The sequence below is a fragment of the Oryctolagus cuniculus genome, chromosome 1 (assembly GCF_964237555.1).
Source record: "Oryctolagus cuniculus chromosome 1, mOryCun1.1, whole genome shotgun sequence".
NCBI classification, from domain to species: Eukaryota; Metazoa; Chordata; class Mammalia; order Lagomorpha; family Leporidae; genus Oryctolagus; species Oryctolagus cuniculus.
In genome coordinates, this window is record NC_091432.1 from 1,038,605 (window position 1) to 1,060,571 (window position 21,967).

The 21,967-nt window shown below is 64.3% G+C and overlaps 1 protein-coding gene across 4 annotated transcripts in view; it reads right to left on the reverse strand.

The window, feature by feature from the left end:
- Window positions 1-21,967, reverse strand: part of KCNQ1 (potassium voltage-gated channel subfamily Q member 1) — a 275,100-nt gene that overhangs the window by 181,020 nt on the left and 72,113 nt on the right. For all 4 annotated transcript variants that reach the window (XM_070058232.1, XM_070058305.1, XM_070058251.1 and 1 more), the window contains 8 exons: window positions 20,548-20,674; window positions 20,070-20,148; window positions 19,454-19,550; window positions 18,852-18,992; window positions 12,260-12,370; window positions 10,780-10,875; window positions 9,170-9,292; window positions 7,994-8,135 (listed from right to left, as the gene is read on the reverse strand). In XM_070058232.1, the coding sequence (XP_069914333.1) occupies window positions 7,994-8,135; window positions 9,170-9,292; window positions 10,780-10,875; window positions 12,260-12,370; window positions 18,852-18,992; window positions 19,454-19,550; window positions 20,070-20,148; window positions 20,548-20,674 (916 nt within the window). The remainder of the gene's footprint in view (window positions 1-7,993; window positions 8,136-9,169; window positions 9,293-10,779; window positions 10,876-12,259; window positions 12,371-18,851; window positions 18,993-19,453; window positions 19,551-20,069; window positions 20,149-20,547; window positions 20,675-21,967) is intronic.

A 21,967-nucleotide genomic window follows, 5' to 3' on the forward strand; every position in this document is an offset into this window, starting at 1 on the left:
GCCACCAGTAAAGACCGCTGCTTTCTTCTTCCCCAATCTGGGTGTCTAAAAGTTGCCTTATTTCTTTGGCAAAGATTATCCAGTTTAAGTGTTAGAGCTGGCTTGAAGTATGGAATTGTATATCATCTGTATTAGGTTAAGGAAGCTCCTTTTTTAAAAAAAGATTATTTACTTATTTATTTATTTGATAGGTAGAGTTACAGACAGTGAGAGGGAGAAACAGAGAGAAAGGTCTTCCTTCCCTTGGTTTACTCCCCAAATGGCCACAATGGCTGGAGCTGTGCTAATCCGAAGCCAGGAGCCAGGTGCTTCTTCCAGGTCTCCCATGCAGGTGCAGGGGCCCAAGCACTTGGGCCATCTTCTACTGCTTTCCCAGGCCACAGCAGGGAGCTGGATGGGAAGAGGAGCAGCCAGGACTAGAATCGGCCCCACATGGGACGCCGGCACCTCAGGCAAAGGATTAACCTACTGCACCACGGTGCCCCAGGAAGCTCCTTTTTAAAAAGATTTATTTATGTATTTGAAAGGTAGAATTACAGAGAGGGAGAGAGAGGGGGAGGGAGGGAAGGGGGGGGGGAGGGAAAGAGGGAGGGAGGGAAAGAGGGAGGGAGGGATATGGGGAGAGAGATCTTTCATCCTTTGATTCACTCCCTATACTGCCACAATAGCCAGGGCTGAGCCAGGCTGCAGCCAGGAGCGTGAATTCCACCTGGGTCAGCCCCACGGGTAGCAGGGCCCCAAGCACGTGGGCCATCTTCTGCCGCACTCCCAGATGCAGTAGCAGGGAGCTGGCTTGGAAGTGGAGCAGTCAGGACTGGAACCAATGCCCACACTGGATGCCGGCATCACAGGCTGTGGCCCACAGCACCAGCCCCCAGGCAGCTCCTTCCTGCTTTCTGTTTGCTGAGCCTTATGATGAATGACTGCTGGCCTGCACCCTTTGTCAACATGGACGTTGCATTGATTTTCTCACATCTCCAGCTACGCTCGCATTCCTGACTCCCGCTTGGTCCTGGAGCTGACTTCCGACCATGCAGCTTGGACTCTGCACCTGTTTGGGAGACTCTCACCTGCAGCCTTCCTGTCTTGACGCCTCTGGCTGGCTGGCATCACCAGCCTGCCGCTGGCCTCAGAGCTGCGAGGTGTTCTCTCCTGGAGCCTGGGCCTGCAGTCGTGTCTGGTCCCTGCCGTACTCTCTGGGGAGGATGCTTGGACCTACACCTTTGATCCCAGGTACACAGCTGTTCAGGGTTTAGGAAATTTGTCAGTGTCACCCAAGTTGTTAAATAATGGAGTTGTAGCAGTAGAATCTGTACTGATGCCATGGCTCATTCCACATACTGATGATTTGTTTCTTCTTTTTCTCATCTATTTTGGTTAGGACTTTATCCATTTTATTGACCTAAAACATCAGTTTTAATCTTTTTAAAATTTTAGATTGATTTTTAAGTTTTTTTTAAAGATTTATTTATTTATTTTTGAAAGAGTAACAGAGAGAGAGGAGAGGCAGAGAGAGAGGTCTTCCATCCGCTGGTTCACTCCCCAAGTGGCCACAACGGCCAGAGCTGCGCTGATCCAAAGTCAGGAGCCAGGAGCTTCCTCCGGTTCTCCCACGTGGGTGCAGGGGCCCAAGGACCTGAGCCATCCTCCACTGCTTTCCCAGGCCACAGCAGAGAGCTGGATCAGAAGAGGAGCAACCGGGTCTCGAACTGGCACCCATATGGGATGCCGGCGCTTCAGGCCAGGGCGTTAACCCGCTGTGCCACAGTGCCGGCCCCAAGGATTTTGAAGTTTGAATCACAAGTCCTTCCCCCTCCCCCGATCCTGCCGCTACTTCTTGGGGGTTTGATTTGCTATTCTTTTCCTCGCTTCTGGGGTTCGAAGCTGAGCTCACGGACGGAAGATGTGCGGGTTTCCCGAGCACTGCCCCGCGGCGCCTGGCGCCAGCAACACGCTGCACGGCCACTTCCCACTCATTTTCGCTTGGTTTCCTCTCTGACCCTGCGTTCCTCGGAAGCAGGCTTTCTAAGTACCTCAGGACAGAGGTCCCTTTGAGAAATTAATTTTCCATCATTTCTGCTGTGGTCCAAGGACGTATTTCGAGCAGCCGAATCATCCTACGTTTCCTGAGCTCTGTCTCGGGGCTCGCGCTGTGCTCAGCTTGCTGGATTTCCTGCGTGCCCCGGGCAGCCCCGAGAGTCCTGCTGTGGTCGGGGCGGCGCCCAGAAGCGTGCTAGGTCACACTGTGTCGCTCACGTCTGCAGCCGTCCTGATGTGCGTGACATCTCTAATTGTGGATTTGTTTCCCCTCTTTATTCCTTTTGGTAACTGAATTTGAAGTCACACGTAGAAACTGCCGTTCCTGAGCCAACAATCGGAACGCGGTGCGTCTGCGCAGGACTGCGCTGCTCGTTCCTCCAGACACTCTGCTCCGGGTCTTACGTCCTGCTCGGCGGCGGCGGAGCTGGAAAGCCAGCAGCTACCTCCATCAGGGCAGGAACATGCTGCATCTGATCCCAGGGCACAAACCACCCGACGGCACAGCCTGCCCCGCACTCTTTCTAAATCAGCCCATGGATTCTAATGCAGGTCAGAAACATGAAACTACTGGTATAAATATCTGCCCGGAAAAAAACAAAAACCGCCTTTAAAATATCATTGCAAGTGGCATGTGGCGTTGACCGTGTCACAGCCAGTAAAAGCAGGACTGAACCTGGGCAGACCACATGGCACCAGTGGCACCAGCCGGGGAGGGGACAAGGTCCCACAGGAGCAGTCACTGCCTCCAGGTAGTAAGAGGACAGGCCAGGCCGCCCCACGATGCCTGTCTTCCGTAGGCTCCACGAGGGACGTGTGCCACTCGGACAGGGGCCTCTTCTCACCATCGGGTGTGGGCAGGTCCAGACGCCTGGGTGTGGGCGAGGACAGGGGGTGTCTGTGGGACACGGGGGCAAAGCTGGAGAGGGCAGGTGGACCCGTAAGTTGCACGGAGGCTTCTGGAGGGCACACGGATCCCTGGAGGACTCTGAACCAGGCCTGCCCTGCCTGGAGCCATTTTCTGGCCGCACAGACCCTACTGGGCAGGCAGACAGGAGGATGCAGCACTGCCGCCCATGGGGCAGCAACGGCCAGCGGGCCACAGGGGGACAGAGGTCAGAGGGGAGGATGAACGAGAAGGAGCCTAGGCCTCCCCTCGGCCCACCCTGCTCACGCTCACTGGGTCCAGAGGTCTGTGCCCAATTCCCCGGGCCCCTGCGTGTGACCACCAGGAGGGCTGCCAGAAGTGACGACCACAAGTCTCGTCCACATCACACCTCTCAGAGCACAGCGCAGGTGCCAGGAGCAGTGCTGGGACCCTGCTCTAGTCTGAACGTGGCCCTCGGCAGCACTGGCAGGAAGACCAGGAAGTCTCAGGTGCCCCACCCTGGCTTCTGAGCCCCTGGGCCGACTTCGGGATAGCCTGTGAAACGCAGACCCTGGCCTCCCCCAGCCCTTCTGTGCCCAGATCTGGAGCAGCGGCCTGGCTTCCGCTGTCGGGGACAGCCCTGCCTGGTGCCCCGCTCAGGGCCCTGGCTCGTGGTGACTGAAATCCCTCTACAGGTCACAACCAGGTCGCTGAAACAGCCAGCGTCCTCTGTCCACACCACCAGCACGCCCGGCAAGGAGGGAACTCCCCAGGGCCGAGAGCAGAGTCGCTGCCGCAAAGCCGGCTGGGTGTGGGGAGTCGGCCCCGCGTGGGAAGAGGAGGCAGCGCCTGGAACCAGGCTAGCAAAACCGGGTGAGCCACGTGCACACAGAGCCGGCCTCCGGGGAAGGCTGGACTCAAACAATGCACACTCGTGCTCCGGCACAGGCAGGAACGAGAGGAAACTGTGTGTCTTGGCCGGTTTCCTGGAATGTGGAACCCGGAGTCTCCTCCGGCTGCGTGCGACTCAGGCACGCTCCCACCGCGGCTGTGGCTCTCGAGAACCCAGCCCCACCTGTAAGTGAAGACCCCAGAAGTCCTGTGTGGGTTCACCGGGTCACCGCAGCTTCCCTGGAGGAAGTCAGCCTCCGACTGGACACAGCTCAGGCAACCGCACCGACCAGCTCACAACCGCCACTTACAAATGCACAAGGAAAATGGCCACCACGATCCAGTCAGGGGGAGAATCAGCCTCTGTGAGAGCTGCAGACGTGCAACTCAGGACACAGGCCGCAGACCACGCACGTCAGCGGCTGCGAAGGCAAAGTCACAACGCGGAGGGACCAAGGCACAGGATGCTGCCGAGGCACAGAACGGAACACACACGTGACCGAGAGCAGAGTGCCCCTGGGGCATCAGGCACCCCCGAGGAGCTGCAGACTGGCCAGGGGACCGCCCCCTGGAGGGTCACCACCCGTAGCAGAATGATCGCGACCGCCCCCTCCGCCCACGCCGACCTCAGGAGCCAGCAGTCAGCGGGCTCCATCTGCACGTCAACCTCTAAGCACCCCCACCAGAGGTCCTCCCCCGAGAGCTAGTGCAGAGCGGTAACAGCAGCAGGGACAGACACGAGGCTGCACCCCGGCACCTCCCCGGGGAATGAAGTGATGCCCACGTGCGGCGCAGACAATGCAGCCGGGAGCCCAGGTGGGTGACCAGAACAGGAACAGCGGATTCAGGGGGCCATTCGAGCCGCAGGAGCTGAACACCAGGCACGGTGGCCTGGGGACTGGGAACAGCCTAAGGACCCAGGGGCCGGGGCCAGCGAGGCTGAGAGGCGTCTGCACCCTGCCGAGCGTTCAGCACGGACGCCTGAGGGAGCCGCCCAGACACAGGCTCGGGAGTGCAGGTCACGGCCCCGGTGCTCGCACCTGCACACTGGAATTAAACGGCCCCTCACTCGCCCAGTGCCCCGAGCACCTCGAACTCCGCCTTGCCCTTCCAGGCCTACAGATCCTATCCCCACTCATCGCTGGCTTCCTTCTTCCGCTTCGGCCCATGAGTGGTCCTGTGGTCCCTGACCCCTTCCGTACCAGCCCTGCGGAGGGCACACAGGGCCCAAAGCTGACCCACAGCTGCTGCTAGACGGGGCCTCCCCGCTGACGTCCGAGCTCTGTGCACTTCCTGATCGGCAGCAGCCACAAGCCCCCAGTCACGCTCTCGAGAACCAAGGCAGCGCCAGCACGTGTGGGGAGCCCACGCGGCTTCACCGAGCTGGTGGCACCGACGCCACATTCCCAGCCGCCCCCGCTGCTCCCGCTCACAGCGGCTCTGCCCGGGCTGGCCTGAGCCCCTCCCGTCCTGCCTCACTGTCCTGCTCCCTTGGCGGCAAGCGGCCCTCTCCCCGTGCCTGCCCCACACAGAGCAGCCCCAGGGCAGACGTCTTCACCACTGACCAGCACAGCGGGAGGCTGGGCGGGGGCACTTCCCCACGAGTGACTTTCCAATACGCCTCTGTGACCCCTTCCCAGCAAGGCGGTGCTGGGCATCACGGCAGTTTAGGAGATGCACGGACCCCAAGGTGAGGGTGGCCAGCTCTGCCAGGGTCACCTGGGCCTGCAGGTCTTGGGACAGAAGTCCAGGACACTGCGGAGGTGGAAGGGAAGTGACGAGTGGTGACTTTCCCAGCCTGAGACCCAGGCCAGCCTCTCCCCTGCCCAGCGTCTCCAGAGGCACCCCTTGCGAGGAGGCCTCTACCAGCCGCAGGGGAACCTCCCCCAGCCTCCCGGGAACTAGTGCCACCTCCACCTCGAGCAGCCACGTGGGGCTCAGTGCCCGGAACGGGGCTCGTGGGGCCTTGGCTCGGGAGGGCCAGCAGGAAGCTCGGAGCAGCCTGCGGGGAGAAGAGCTGGGCGAGCCGGTCACATGGGAGGCAGGACAGGGGCCGGGCAGGGCCAGGCAGTGTGGGCACCTGGGAGCTGGGGATGCTGTCTCAGGCCGAGGAAACAGGCAGAGCCCGCGAGGCAGGCTGGGCAGGGCGGCTCCGCCCCAGGCCTCCTCTCGCCTACAGCCGGCACGGCTGACGCCCACCTGGCCCTTTGGGCAGGAGGCTGACCGGGTACCTGATGTGCTCAGCACAGTGGTCCTTGGGATCCTGTGGGCAGCAGCCAGGCCCCAGCATCACGAGCCCTGGCCTAGGTGTGGGCAGTGGCCGCCCGGTCCTCACTCCGCTTCCTCCGTGGCAGGGCTGGGACCCCGGTCCCTCCCTGGTGCTGGGAAGCCTCGAAGTGCAGCCTCCCAAGCGGGCCTGCCTGGTCCCCACCACGCTCCTGCTGTTGATGGCTAACACTGGCCCACCTCCTGCCCCAGGTCAGAAGGTCACAGGTGCAGCCCCTCTGTAGGCTTTCTCGGCAAGGACCACGCCCTTGTGGGTCTGGATCCTGACGACCCCACCCCTCCCCAGCCTGCCCTGCCTGCCGCCACACCTGTGTGTCCTTGGGAGCGCACGGCTGTCCCTGGGCAGTCTCCACTGGGCCACGTGAGGGGAAGCACAGGTAGGTGGCAGGTGCAAGCGGGCACCCTGCTCCAGAAGCCTGGTGCCCGGGGCCCAGGGTCCAAACCCTGGCCTGGCTTTGCGGTGCAGCCTGGGCAGGAGCAGGGGCTGGGCAGCTTTCCTGGTGACGGCAGCGCGCCAGGGCTCTGTGAGAGCCTCCTGGTCAGAGGGCCCAGGAGTGTCAGGTGAGCCGGGGGGAAAGCTGCAGGAGGGCAGGTGGGCCGCGCGTCCCATCTGGGACCTCACAACGACTTCACAGCATAGGCCAGGCTGCATGGACAGCCTCGCCCGGCGTCCTGCCTTCAGCCAGGGGCCAGCTCTGGCCACACCCATGCTGCCCATGAGCATTTGTGGGTGGCGCCCATCTGTATGGCGGGACCATGGCAGCAGCCTGCGTGCACCGTGTGCCCTTTGTGCCTGCACCAGTGGGCAGGCGGGAGTGCACGCCGGGGCTCATCAGGATGCCACAGGGTCCCTGGGCCGGGGGATACGGAGGGGCCTTGGTGGGAACGACTTGGAAACGCGCGCGGTTCTCTCTCATACACGTCGTCCCGTGAGCTTTCGGAAGCCCCCCACGCGGCGTGGACTCCTCACTTTTCGTTCCACTTTTCCACCAGCCAGCCCAGCAGGCACCCTCACATTTCTGACCGAGGTCGGTGGGCTCCACAGCACGGAATTCCCCCCATGGCTGCCTAGCAGCACAGAGCAAGGGCGGGAGAGGTGTGGCCGTCCCAAGCATCCTACACTGGCCTGGGGGAGGACAAGGCAGGACCACTCAGCTTTGGTTTTCAGAGAGCTTCTAGACGATCCGGCCTGCTGGACCACTGACACCCACAGGTGGACACTGAACTTGACAGAGAGAAGTCTCCTCTCCCGGGGCCCCCTGGAGTCCCTTCCACCATGGCCTGCCTTCGCTGACTCTGCAGCCTGTGGCTGCAGTCAGGGAGCGCGGGGCCCCCAGACCTTCACAGGCTGCCAGCTGTCCCCTACCCCACAGAACGTTCCACAAGGTGGGGCTGTCACAGGCGCGCAGAGGCAGGGAACACAAGGCTGAGCCCTCCGGGAGGGGCCCCTGGGCTGCCCTCCTCCCTGTGGCGGGGCAGGGGGAGAGGCGCGTGGCAGGCCACGTTCCCACTGCATGGCTGCAGCACATGCTTGCTACCCCCGGGCCTCCCTCCGGGTCTGCTCAGGCAGAGCCTTGCTTGGCAGGGGCATGGTGCCTGCACCAGGCCAGCCAGAGCTTGGTGACAGGGCCTTCAGAGCTCCTGGGCCTCCCTGGCAGTGGGCAAGGCCCAGGAGGTCACCCCCGCGCAGGACACAGGCTCTGCGAGGCAGAGGCAGACCGAGACCACCGCCGTCCCTCACCCCCGCCTGCTGAGCGAGCCGCCTGGGCCCTGCACGCACAGATCTGGGCCTCAGAGAGACCTCAGGGGCTCGCTCAGGCTCCCTAAACGGCAGTGAGCTTGTGAGTCCCGGGGGCCAGCGGGAGGCTCCAGGCCCCGCCCAGCCCACACCGCCAGCGTGACGCTTCTCACCAGAACCGTCGTGGCTGTCCACAGGGAAGTGGTCTGGCCGCCGCTCCTCCGGGGGCTCGCATGTGATCTGGGGGACCGGAAGCGTCTTCTCGCCAGGACTCACACCGTTGTCCTTGTCAAGTTTGAACTTTTTCTTCTTGACCTAAAGATCCCAGACCACAGGAACAGGCATTCACCCCACCTGTGTCCCGGAGCAGGGACTGGGTTCCGAGCACCGGCTCCTGGGGCCAGCTCCCTGCTAACGCACACCCTGGGAGGCAATGGGTGGCGGCTCAAGTGGCTGGGTCCCTGCCACACTCATGGGAGACCTGCATTGCATTCTGGGCGCTCGGGGAGTGAACCAGCAGAGAGGAGTCCTGGTTCTCACTCTAATAACTAACAAGACAGAAACAAAGAACTTAGAAAACTTTGAAGCAGCAGCAGCAGCAGCAGCAGCAGCCGCCAGCAGAATGGCTACTCCAGGGCCTGGCCCGCCGGGCCCTCCGTGGCAGCCTTGGGCACCACCCCTGCAGCCCAGGGCTGGGCTCCGGCCCTTCCCAGGCACGGGCTCGGCTGCGGTGTGCCGGTGCTGTCCCTCTGCACTGGGGTACCCCAGGGGCTCCAGAAGGGGACAACGGCCCAACGCTGCCTCAGGGCAGGTGGCAAGGAGGGCTGCGCCCAGCACAGCGTCAGAGCCTGGGCCAGGGCTGGGCAGGAGGAAGCGCAGCAGCAGGCTGTGTGGACATCTGGGTGAGAACATGCAGGCAGAGGGGCAGTGGCAGCGAAAACAGGGAAGGCCAGGCCTCCAAGGAGGTGCAGGCGCAGCCAGGACGGAGAGCGAGGCCAGGGTCAGCCCAGCACCTCACGCACACTCCCCTGCCAGTCTCACTGCCACCCAGCACCTGCTCGACGCCCCAGGCCTGTGCCGGAGCCCACGGCCAGCCCCACCCCACGCCCTGCCCTGCCCAACCTGGAAAGCCCAGGGCCTCCTCCCCAGCAGCTGGCACCCAATCAGCCAAGCTGCCCTCAGGACCTCCCAGACCTGATGTGGCCACAAGACTGGGGGCAGTGGGACGGCTGGGGCCAAGTGCCAGGCACGCACCTCCGGAACCCAGAACGCTGCGGGTACCCCATGTGAGGGGCTGGGCCGCCCCGAAACCCCTGCCAGCGCCCCTCCCACCTGCCAGGGGAAGTTACCATGGCGGACTTCTTGGGCTTGGGGCTGGGGGACAGCAGGGCGTGGCCCCGGGTGGGCTTCCGGATATAGATCTTCCACGTGGCTGAGTCGGGGTTCTCGGCGGCGTAGCACCTCCATGCCGTCTGCGGGTGGGCAGAAAGCGGCTGTCGGCAGAGCCGCCCTCCCCACTCGGTCCCCCGGCTGCAGGCCTAGCTCCCACCTGCCGGTCAACCCAGGGAGCTCAGCATGGCCAGCCTGGGATGTGGGCCCCCAGCCAGTCCCTGCTCCTAGGCTGTCTGCCGTGGCTGTGGGCACTGCCTCACCACCAACTGGCCCATGCATCCCGGAAACCTCACCAGCCCCAGCCCCTCTGCTCCACTTCTGCACACCAGGCCCCTCCACAGACGCCCCGAGTCAAGCCCTGGATGCATAGGTGGGACCCGTGTGCTCAGCAACTGGGTCCACAAGGCAAGGGGCTTGGGTGGTCATCGGGTCTGGAGAAGCAGGGCCCCTGGGCTGGCGGGAGGCGGGACTGAATGTCCAGGGAACAAGAGCTGCCCCGAGGCCCTGGAGCACCTCAGGCAGCTGTGGGAGCTTCTTGGGCTCATGCCCTGCAGAGACCCCAGGACGGCCACTGCAGGCCCAAACCCGTGCCCTGGAGAGACCCCAGGGCAGCCATTATGGTTGGGGCAAGCTGGAGGAGGTGCCATTAGCACCCAAAGGAGGCCCTGCAGCATCTAAGTGGGCAGGGGTGGCCCCAGGCCATGAGGAGGACACATTTTGGTGGCCTGGTGGCTGCTGGCCAAGTGAGCCAGAGAGGGGCAGAGTCGGGGAAGGCGCCTGATTTATGGGCCCCCCTAGAGGAGCCCCGGAGCCAGGTGGGGAGCGGCTGCAGGGGCAGCCCTACTCTCTCCTCACTCAGGCAGATGAGCCATGGGCCCTGATGGCCACCCACCCCCGGCCAGGGGCCTTGCCGCAGCAGAGGGCTTGGGACTCTGAAGCCTGCAGAGATGGCCACAGCCAACCCTGGCCTGTCCAGGCCCCACACCTTCCCCCAGTGCCTGGGGAGGCCACAGCACTCACAGCAGCAGTTGCAGCAGGATCAGGCGAGCTCTGGCCCACTCCCAAACTGTGCCCACACAGGGAGCAGTGGCAGAGACCACAGTGAAAGGCTGGTGCCCATGTGCAGTGTTCTGAGAGCTGAGGTCCCAGCCAGGCCCTCCAGGGTCAGCGCTGCCACCTCCCCTGGCCGTGAGCACGCCTCGCAGCTCCAGGCTCTGCCTTTGCTGCCGCCAGCCCAGGAGCCAAGAGGGTGGCTGTGTCTGGTCATGGGTCCCCAGGGAGCACCGAGCCCTGAGGGGCGCTGGGCTGCCAAGAGGGGAGCCTCCTTCCCTCCCAGACCCAGCTCTGTGCCACACAAGGGGAATCCAGGTGTGACCCTCAGCTGTGGAGGGCGTTGGCCCCACACCCCCCTGCCCACCCTGTGGTCTGGGAGGCAGACCCTTCCCCAGGCAGAGCTGGGCTGCAGGAGAAGCCACGGCAAGGGGCTCGCGCCTCACAGGGGCGGGGGCAGCCTGGCGCATAGGTGGCCACGAGCCAGACACAACCGCCAGGACCGGGCGCCTGTCACCTGGATGAGAGAGGCGGCCGCCGGGATCTGCCTGTTGAAGTGCTTCTGCCTCTGCTTCTGCTGGACCTTGAGGGCGAACCCGGAGCCAAGGATCCCCTGGGAGAGAGGAAACGAGGCCACGTCCACACGGGCTGCCGGCTGCAGCCATCGCAGGGTGGGGGGCAGACCCCCCTCCCCCACTCAGAAGCAAGGAGGCTGGTGCCAAGAGGGACTTGGGTCTCTGACCCACTCCTGAGGCCACTTTGAGGGATTGCAGGGGTTGGACCAGGAAGGGGCTGTCCCGAGACCAGGCTGGGGGCCCACTGCTCCCACCAGCCAGGGCGGCTGACAGGACACAGCCTCAGCACCCAGGGAGTGGCTAGGCCACACACACACACACACACACTACACAGACGCACATATGACACACATGTGTTCACATGTAATACGCTAATAATCTATACATCCATGGCACACATGTACCACATAGACACACATGGCACATGTATGTGCACATGTAACATGCTGACATATACCTATCTACACATGCACAGTATCACACACTTGAACATGTGATGCACATGTAAGAAAAATTCAAAGCATTTGTAGAAAGTGGAATTAAAAGAGAAGTCCATTTTGGTGTCAAACATTCTGAAATCTGTGTGCGGTTTTGTGCAGTGTGTATGCATTTCCCATGAACTCTTTGTATGCATGGATTTCAAATCTGTTTACCCTGAGATAAATTTCACTCCATTATATGCAAAATTTTTTGTAAAGAATTATTCTGAAAGTCAGAGTTAGAGAGAGAGAGATCCTCCATCCAACAGTTCACTCTCCAGATGGCCACAATGGCCAATGCTGGTCCAGGCGGAAGCCAGGGGCTTCCTCTGGGTCTCCCATGTGAGTGCAGGGGCCCAAGGACTTGGGGGCATCTTCTACTGCTTTCCCAGGCTACAGCAGAGAGCTGGATCGGAAGTGGAACAGCCAGGACTCGAACTGGCGCCCATATGGGATTATGCCACAACACCAGCCCCCACCTGCAAACTTCGTAAACAAATGCACATATATGTTCAGAAACACATGTCATGCTACCCCAGGTGTGTGTCACACATGGTAATGGAACAATGCACATGTGGGTGCACCAGGCAATGCACACCAATAGACACAACAGGCGCTGGAATGGGAGTGCGCAGCTTCCGTGAACTTTTTGAAGACCCCTTATACACATGCACACATCATGCACACACACGCATTCACACGTGCTACACTACATACATGCATGCAAGCACACACACAGAGCAAACTAGACACTGCTGCCCTCGTGGGCTATCTTCTGGAAAGGGCAGTGGACAAAGCCCTCCCAGGCCACTGCAGGGGACACGCATTCCACCTCTGTGGCTGCTTCTGGGGTCCCTACCCTGAGGCCAAACAAGTGGGCCTGCACCCCCAGTTTCTGTGAGCCTGCGAGCTGGCGACAGGCACAGCCCCCAGGGGCACCCACCGCAGGGAGTGCGAAGAAGGAGATGGCGAAGACGGAGAAGCAGGAGGCAATGGTCTTCCCAACCCACGTCTGGGGCACCTTGTCCCCGTAGCCGATGGTGGTGACGGTGACCTGCCAGGAAGAGGAGGGGCGTGGTCAGGGCAAGATCCCTCCCAGGAGGCCCCGCTCAGCCCAAGCCCGCCTCCCTCACAAGCAGACCCCCAACACCAGGAGGGCCACCAGCCCATATTGCCACTGCCACAGCAGGACAGCCGTGGTCCCAGGCGGTGGCCACCGTGGCCGACACACTGGCTCACTGCCAGAGGGCCCAGGGTGCACGGCCAGGCAGCCAGGCCTCCCACTCCCGAGGAGCCCGGATCCCAGGGCCACCGACGTCGCTGTGCGCCAGCCCCCTGGAGGCAGGAAGCTCCCCACAAGCCGTCCATGCACAGAGAGCAGGCTGGGGATGACGTGACACTTCCTCCGCCACCCAGGGCTCCAGATGTTTCGTTTCTGCTCAGCCTTCTTCTCGGCGGGGGAGCCGTCTGTCCGGACATGCACTGGGACAACGGAAGCACGGGCACCCCCTCACCAGCTCGCCTCCTGCTGGCGTCTGAAGTAGCTCCTGGGCCCCCCGCTGGGCCCAGGCACGACATCCTGCCCACCCGTGTGAGCCAGGAGGCCACCTCGGGGAGCTGCTGCAGCCAGCCCTGGGCAGAGTCCCGGGGGCCCTCAGGGTGCTGCCACAGCCTGCCTCTCTGGTCCTCACAGGCCTGCCCTGGGCACCCACTCCTCACGCCAGCCTGGTGGACAACAGCACACAGGCTCCCTCTCGTACCTGCCCGCGGCACCAGCGAGCGCGGCCCAGGAGGTCTGTTTCTCAGACTGAGGGGTCCCAGGCAGCTCCGTGCCACAGCCCCAGGGGAGGCCCCGAACCCTTGGGCCACGTTGGGCAGCAACACCCACGCTGACACGTGGTACATGAGACAGCTCGGAACAGTGGCGTGGCACAGGCCGGGCAAAGATCACTCCCAGGACGCGGCTAACACTTTCTCAAGACCCCAGGGCTCTGTAATCGGGGGTCTGGGCAATGCTGAGTCCTGGCTGCCGCCTGGGTCCCACCCTGCCCGGCGGTCCAGGTGTCCCTGCGGATGGTGCCATCCTGCAACCTGGCCACCCAGAACCTTTCCCAGCTATGTCGCTGTCCCCTCCACACACACGGCAGAAGCCATCTACTGCCAGGCCCTCTGAGGGGGCTTCCCAGCTGTGTACGTGTGTGCACCTCACACAGACACAGGAACATCCCACACTGACACGCATGGGCAGAGCCACACCACAGCCACACACACTAAGACAAGGCAGTCTGTGCACACGTGGAAGGGGCCAACATCCACATCTGAGCCAGATCCCACCAAGGACACACATACCACACACATGCACACCTCGAGCCCACAAGGGGCCACAGACAAGGCTGATGGGCTGGTGCCCCACACGTGAGGGCCAGGCCTGTCGGAGAGGGGCCGTGGCACAGGGCAGACTGGGGCTATGGCCCAGACTGGGCGTGAGAGGCTGCCCCAACCTGTCCTGGGGAGGGATGACCACCGAGCAGAGGCATGAGGCAAGGCCCCGTGTGCTCACCGGTCCACCTCAGAACCCCGCTGGGCACACGGGCGGCCACCTCTGCCTCCCCAGGGTTGGCTCCCACTCAAGGCTGCTCCCCGCCACACGAAGGCCAAGAGGCAACCCTGGGGTGGGACCAGGCACGGGGCAGGGAAATCAGAGAGGGAGAGGCTCCCGGGGGGCCTGGTGACGGGAGCAGAATCCCAGGGGGCCCTCAGGGTGCGGACACGCTCTGCGGGGCGGGGGCGCAGGGAGAGGCCGGGCAGGTGGGGACCCCCACGTGCTGGAGCCTCATCTGGCCAGCGTTCATGGAGACGTGCGTTTTCCCATCAATGATACATCTTCCTTTCGGAAAACGTGGCAACTTCTACCAAAACCACTTTCTTTAGGTAACCTAGCAGGCCTGTCACTCTGAGACGGGAGCCTTTGAAAGCTCCCGTCTTATTCAACACCGAGGACCTGGTGGACAGGTCTACTGCACACACAGCATGTCAAGGGCGTGACCGGGCTCCTAGCACTTGAAAGCTCACAGCAGCCGCCTTACAAGGAGCAGGGGGTGGGGCCTGGGCCTGAGAGGAGGCAGGGGCGGGGGGAGGGGGACTTGGGGACCCCCAGCCACTCCGCAGTCAGACAGCATGCAGTGGTGTCTCTGTCACAGGCAGTCACTCCATCCCTGTCCACCCCCTCCCACACCTGCAGCAGCCAGGGCTGAACCAGGCTGAAGCTGGAAACAACATCTGGGTCCCCCAGCACTTAACAGTAACATCAGGTGATTTACGATACTTAAACGTATTCAGTTGTGATTTGTTTTTAAATAATCCAAAACAATGCCCTTCCCTCCACCTAAGAAAACACCCCCGGGGAGGGAGTAGGAAGAGGCCGGCCTGGACCCTCCTGGAAGGTGGGTGGGTGGGACAGGCAGGTTGGGGGGGGCCGAGAAGACCTCTCCCAAGTCTGCCTCCCCCACCAAACAAGAGTGGCTGGGAGGACTTGGGGGCTTCATTTTGGGGGTCCAGTTAGAGAAGCCAGGGCCTGGCACAGACCCTCCCCGTCCAGTGAGTGAGGGTCCTCTGCTGAGCCTCAGATGCTGCTCCCCCCGTGCAGACACAGGCAGCCCAGCAACCCGCCGCCTCTCGGCTGCCCCGGCTGGAACGGGATGCAGCCCCAGCCGCCGGACAGCGCTCAGGGATACAGGCCCACCAGGGCCCCAGCCAGGCAGCGGCACTGCCAGGAGCCACGGGGGCCAGCAGGGGCCTCCCTGCCTCTGCTCCAGCTGCCCCCACCCTCACTCCTTTCCAGGGACAGAGGCAAGGAACTTGCTCGTCACCAGCCTATCACCCTTCCTCAGCACCCGGCACTGCTGTGCCGCCCTCCCCCACTGGACACGGCTGGCTGCCCTCCCCCTCTGGACACGGCTGCCTTCTCCCACTGGACACGGCTGGCTGCCCTCCCCCACTGGACACGCTGTCCTCCCCCACTGGACACGGCTGGCTGCCCTCCCCCACTGGACACGCTGTCCTCCCCCACTGGACATGGCTGCCCTCCCCCACTGGACACGGCTGGCTGCCCTCCCCCACTGGACACGCTGCCCTCCCCCACTGGACACGCTGCCCTCCCCCTCTGGACACGGCTGGCTGCCCTCCCCCACTGGACACGCTGTCCTCCCCCTCTGGACACGGCTGGCTGCCCTCCCCCACTGGACACGCTGCCCTCCCCCACTGGACATGGCTGCCTTCCCCCACTGGACACACTTCCTTGAGGCTGAGCTCCAGAGGGGCTTGGGGCCAGCTCAGAACCACATCTCCAGCCGTGCCTGGTGACCCAGGCTGTCCCTCTCTGCAGACTGAGCCCAGAGACCCTTGGTTATCTGCCCCGGGCCACACAGCAGGCAAGCAGTGCACTTGGGATGCGTCTCCACTCTCCTGACCCACCCTGTTCCATGTTCCAGAGATGCCCACTCCATCTCTCCCGGGCCCGAGGGTCTCGAGTGCTCATCCACACACCCACAAGCGCAGCCGGGGGTCTGTGCAAGGTATCCCGGTGCTGGCCAGCAGGCAGCAAGTGCAGCGAGAGGAACCTGCCTGCAAGGGCCCCTGCCCCAGGGACAGCAGCAGGCTGGGGTCCTGCAGCTGCACACAGGCTGCCCGGCCTGTTCCCCGGCCTCATGGGGGCCCTGCATGGCGACAGGGCTGGCGTGGAGGCCTGCGGGCCCTGCAGGTGAGGAATGGAGAGCCGGCCAGATTCCACAGGACCTGGGGCCGGGACTCCAGCTCCTTTGCCCTGGGTTCTAAATTTAGAGGCCAGGGGTAAACAGCCCAGCGGCCTCCTGGCTGGAGACCCCCAGGCGCTGCACACAGGCGCCGTGCTCGCCTCCACTCCAACTGTAACACAAACAAACGCATTTTGTTCCCGGAGCTCCGGGAGAAAGCATCGCGTCCTCCCCCATCGCCCCCGGCAGCCAGGCCGGGCGCCGCCGGGGACCAGAGAGGTCACGTCTGCTCAGGGATGGGGCCGCCCCGCCTCTGAGCAGACACCCGTGCCTCCCAGCCAGCGAGGGGGCGGCTCCTGCTTCAGAGAGCTCCGAGGGGTACGACCGCCCTGACTGACTCGCTCTGGGCGGCCCAGAGCCGACAGCCAGCGCCCCGGGAAGGACAGACAAGGGACACAGACCCACACGGGGCGACACGGCCCCAGAGCCGACGGCCAGCGCCCCGGGAAGGACAGACGAGGGACACAGACCCACACGGGGCGACACGGCCCCAAGCCCAGGGGCACAGGAGCCACCAGTGGCCAGGAGGGGACAGACCCTCCCCGTCGCCTCCCCTGCTGACCCCTGGATTCAGGCCGAGTGCCGATGAATTAAAGTTGTTTAAGGCACTGCGGGCGCAGCCCTTTGTCCGGACACAGGAAATGAGCCCGCCCAGCCGCCATCCCGCCCACTGTCCCTGGGGCTGGTCACCTGGTCCATTCATCCATGCCACAGACACGTGCTGTGCCCGGACGCCTGCGGCTGCCCTCCAGAACCCCAGCAGCCAGGCAGGCTGGGGAGGGTCCCCACCCGCTCCATGCTTCTGCAGGCCCAGGCTCCGGCTGTGGGCGCCCACAGGTCTCCCAGGAGAAGCCTGTTCGGCCCCAGCACCACACACACCCCCTCCCCCACCCCTGGGTTCTCAGGGCTGTGGGGGAGGGGCCCGGCCTCCAGGCACCGGGTAGACAGCAGAGCGGTGTGGTCTACGGGACGCTGGGGGCGCTCCCGGGGAGTCCCCGCCATCCGCTGGACCCCTACTCCGTCTGTGTGCTCCCGCAGGGGTCAGGCAGGGGCCCACACTCCACGCAGGGGGATGGAGGAGGCCAGGACAAAGGAGCCGGAAGGCGCTGCTGAGGCGCAGGCAGAAGCAGGCAAACCAGCTCCAAGCCCCCGTCTGCGCCGCCCCATCTTGCGTTTCTCTGGTTCCATTTATCCGAGAAGCACCAGGAACACAGCCCCTAACTCGCGCCTGAGACAGCTGTGGGGGCGCCTCCCCATGAATGGGAGCCGTTTGCCCTCGAGCCCCCGGCAGAGGGGGCCCCAGGACGGCCAGGGCCACAGAGCCTGGCGGGAACAATGGCCGGCCAGGGCGCTCAGTGACCAAGGCGCGGGCTGCAGCTGACGGCGCGGGCCAGGGCACTGGTGCCAAGCTGGGCACAAAGGGGCCGTGTTCCCGGCCGGCGGGCGGATGTTTGCACAGGTGTGGGAGTGGGAGCGCCGCGGGCCGGGGGCCGGGAGCAGCCTCTGCTGCCCACAGCTCCAGCGGGCGGCCAGGGAGGCAGGCGGGGCCGTGCCAGGGCTGGGCCCCGCTTATCAGCCGCACTGTGGGCAGCTGCCCCCACGCTTCCTGCTGCTTCCAGGGCCCCCACTGCCCACCTTGCCCCAGGGTGGTCTTCTGGGTTGGGGCAACCTGGCCCCCACCCTGTGCAGGCCCTGCCATGTCCCTGCGACCATCCCCTGCCCAAACTGGCTCAGGCCCACTGCCCAGGGGCCTTCAGGGACTTGGGCGTCCACGGGGCAGGCAGAGGCCGAAAGCAGGACTTGCCCTAACCCGGGAGCTGTGTCAGCATGTCTTTGTCCTCCCAGAGCACGCTGGAAGCTTCCAGAAAACACGTTGACTTGGCCAACATCAAAAGCCCCCAGCGCATGCCTGGCTTTGTGGGGGGGGGGGGGCACAGGAGTAATGAGAGCACAGGCCAGCTCCCCGCCCTAGGTCCCTGAGAGCGAGCAGGGCCTGATGCCACCACACACCCCACAGTTCCCTCAAGGCTGGGTCCCCTGCCTGGCCTCCCACTCCCCCCTCACAGGGCCCAAGTGGGCCTGGAGACCAGCCTAGGGGAGGGGGAGAGAAGTATCCACGTCCTACCCCGGGTCTCCAGAGGTGGTGGCCCCTCAGCGGGGTGGTCTCAGGGGCTGGTTCCCCGAGTGCCTACAAAACCCTCAGCAGGGGGACCAGTGCAGCACAGCCCCTCCCCCTAAAGATGGCCGCCTAGCTCCTCCGTCCACACAGGACACTCGGGGCTCACGCGGGTCTGCGCCACACCTGAGGCTGGGTGACCCTGGCTTGGAGGCTGCCTGCAGGGCTCCCAGCTGCCCCAGGCAGCTGCAGCTCCGGAGCTCATAGGGCAGGACCCTGACTTCCCCGGCCAGGGCCTTGGAGACCCTTCCCCGCCCTTTCTCCCACCCTGTTTCCTGCCTGGCACCCTGGACCCAGATGCTGAGACACACAGGGCACGCAGCAGGCCCAGGCTCCACCATGCACACGCCAAGGCCCGGCTGGACTTCCTGGATGAAACACAAGCTGTCGGCAACCAGCCCAGAGCAGCCTGGGTGGCACGTGGGGCCTCGCACCCTTGGCTCCCAGGATGGATGTGAGGACAGAGAAACCTGAGGTCCAGGAGAGGAGACCGGTCAGCGAGGCCCCAAGCCTCAGGAAAGCAAAGCCCCAGCGCCGCGCCGACTCACCACCCCCCACCACAGTGCGTCCGCGTAGCTGCCGAACTCCACGCGGCCCGACTCGTTCACCGCGTCCTTCTCAGCCAGGTACACGAAGTAGGAGGAGAAGATGAGGCCGAGGAAGCCGATGTACAGGGTGGTGATCAGCTCCTGGGCGGGTAGAAACAGCACCTGAGCCCGGGCCCACAGGCTCCCCCGCAGAAATGGCTCCAGTGCCCCTCTGTGGTGCACACCCAGGTCAGACATCAGAATAAGCTGCTGGGCCCCTGGCCACCCTCCACCACCCTCCAGCCGTGTGCCTGGCCCTCTCCTCTGCTGTGAGAGAGCCGGAAGCTGACCAGTACCCAGCAGCCCCTGTGTGAGAGGAAGGCTGGACCTCGCCCCTGCTGTCCAGGACAGGTACAGCCTGAGCCTGCGGCGGCTGGACTAGGGGACGGGGGTGCAGACCCCACCTGCACGGCTTGCTCTGATGGGTCTGGTTTTTCACCGGCCCAATCATCTCTCATCCTCAGTTCAAAGGAAGGTGGGCCTGAGCCAGGCCTCGGCCGGGCCGGATCCCTGGTGCAGGGCCGCCACAGCGGTGTGGGCTGTGCTGCCGCACGGCCACCCACCTGGCGGTGGATGAAGACCACGGAGCCCAGGAGCCTCCAGGTGCCTCCCTGGCGGTCCACGTGCAGCATCCGCAGGATCTGGAGGAAACGGATGCCCCTGGGGAGGACACGCAGCAGGGCTGGGAAGGCCACGTCTGTCGGGAGGCCCCTTCCCACCAGCCCCCCACTCTGTGCACGGCATCTCCACGGAGACCCCTGCCCCCTGTGCCTGCCCCTCCCGGCCTCAGCCCCCCGTGCTGCCCGAGGCCCTCTCCGGCCTGGCTCTGATCCTCAGGTCCAGGCTGGAGGGCAGCTGTTCAAGCACACTCCTCTGGCCCCAAACTGCTCTCTGGGGGAGACCCAGGGCCACCCCAATTTACAGATGAGCAGGCTGTGTGCCAGTCAGCGAGTCCTAGGTCTCGTGGGCCCCGAGCCCCGGCCACCCCACCTGCCTGCATCACTGTGAACCCTGCCCCCAGCCTGCCGCTCAGCACTCTGGGACAGCGGGCACCCAGCCAAAGGAGCACATTGGAGAGGTGCGTGGAGGGCGAGGCCACCCCAACTTGGAGGGAGGAAGGGAGTAGGCAGCCCCTCCCCCCACAGCCGCAGGCCGTCAGCACCCAGGGCTCAGGCTTACCTGATGGCCGACGTGGCAAACACCTGCCCTTTGGAGCCCACGCACAGCACCACCATGGAGGCCACGACCACGATGAGGTCTTGGGGGAAGAGGGCGGCAGTCAGGACCACTGGCCAGCTGGGCCCAGGGGAAGGGGCTTGCCGGTCAGGAGCGGCAGGCCTAGCCCCCTGCTGCAGCTGTGTGTGAAATCCCTGGCTTCCATGAGGACCAGTTGTGAGGCCCACGAAGGGCCAGGGAACAAAGCTTCAGGCTCTGACCCTGATGACTGGGCTACCCAGGGCCACCAGCGTGCCATCCAGCTGAACCAGGCCAGAAAGGGGAGCCAGCCCCCCCAGACCTGTGGCCAGCAGCCCAGGGCCTTCCCGCCCCTGACAGGTAGAGAATGGGGTATCCCAGTGCTCGGGGCTCTCTGGCGGGGCCGGGCTGGGATACGGACGCTCCCCCTGGCCTGGAAACCCTGTGGGCAGGTGGGACTCACCGATGATGGAGATGGGCTTGCGGGCGAAGCGCAGCCGCCCCCAGAGGCCGACATACTTGCTGCGGCAGCCGGCAGACCAGAGCCGGACCACGTACTCGGTCCCGAAGAACACCACCAGGACGATCTCCTGCGGGACAGAGGGTGAGAGGGCGGGGCTGAGGCGGGGCTTGGATGGGGCCACGGCCCAGACACCCGATGGGGCTGCAGCTTTTCCGGCCAGGGGGCCAGGGGGCCAGAGGGCCAAGGGGCCAAGGGGCCAAGGGGCCAAGGGGCCAGGGGGCCAAGGGGCCAGGGGGCCAGGGGGCCAGGGGGCCAGGGGGCCAGGAGGCCAAGGGGCCAAGGGGCCAAGGGGCCAGGGGGCCAGGGGGCCAGGGGGCCAGGGGGCCAGGGGCAGCTCCGGTCCTCATTCCCCGGCCAGAGCCGACATAAGTGCTGCACCCCAGGGCTCAGGCGCCAAGCTGGGGTTGCAGGGCTGGCTCTGGTGGCACCACGCCCTGCCCAGCTCACACAGCCACTACAACCCCAGGAGCACGGGGCAGGCCCAACAGCAGCTAGGGAGTCACCCCACTGGGGCGCCCACTGTGCCCCCAGAAGGACTGATGGAGAGACAGCTGGACAGAGGACGGATGCAGGTGGCTAAGTGGACAGACGAGCAAGTGGCCAGGTGGGCACCTGGGTAGCTGGCTGACAGGGTGGATGCATGTGCGGGTAGCCAACCTGGTAGACAGGTGGGTGAGTGGACGCATGTGCGAGCAGGGGCATGGGTGGACAGTGGATGGTGCCATGAACAAGCTCGAAGGAGAGGCTGGGCCATGAGCTCACGATACCATCGGCCTCTCTGTGCCCTAGACTGGGCCTTGGGACTGGACCACTAGTCCTCCACGCACCACAGCCCTGAAGCGCCATGCCCTCCCCGCCAGCAGGCTGTGGTGACTGAATGCCTGGGCTCCGAGGGGGCCTGCGTGCCTGCTTTGCAGTAAGACCCAGGACTGCTGCCTGGGCAGCACCTGAGGGCAGTGTGCTGGCGGGGCCCTGCAGTCCACCACGGGCCACACTCAGGGACCCATGTGCACTTCCTGGGAAGGGCGCACACTAGCTCCTGGCAGCCGGGCCTGGCACGTCGTGGGGGGGGGGCAGCCCTGCGTCCCGGGGCTCCTGCACATGGGCTCCCCGACCCTGGCGGACATGGCCCAAGGCGGGCGGGAAGCGGAGCCCCGGCGTGCACTGCGGATCTGAGGTCTCAGCTCAGCAGCGGTAAGCCTGCCTGGCAGTGGTTCTGTCTCAGCAGCCCACGGAAATGACTTAAGACACCCTCATCTCCCTCAAAAGCAGGGGACCCAGCTCCCAGCCAGCCCAGGCCGGCAGGAGGCCCCCGGGGCAGGTGTGTGGGGTCTGGGGGCCAAGGCAGGTACCCACGTGC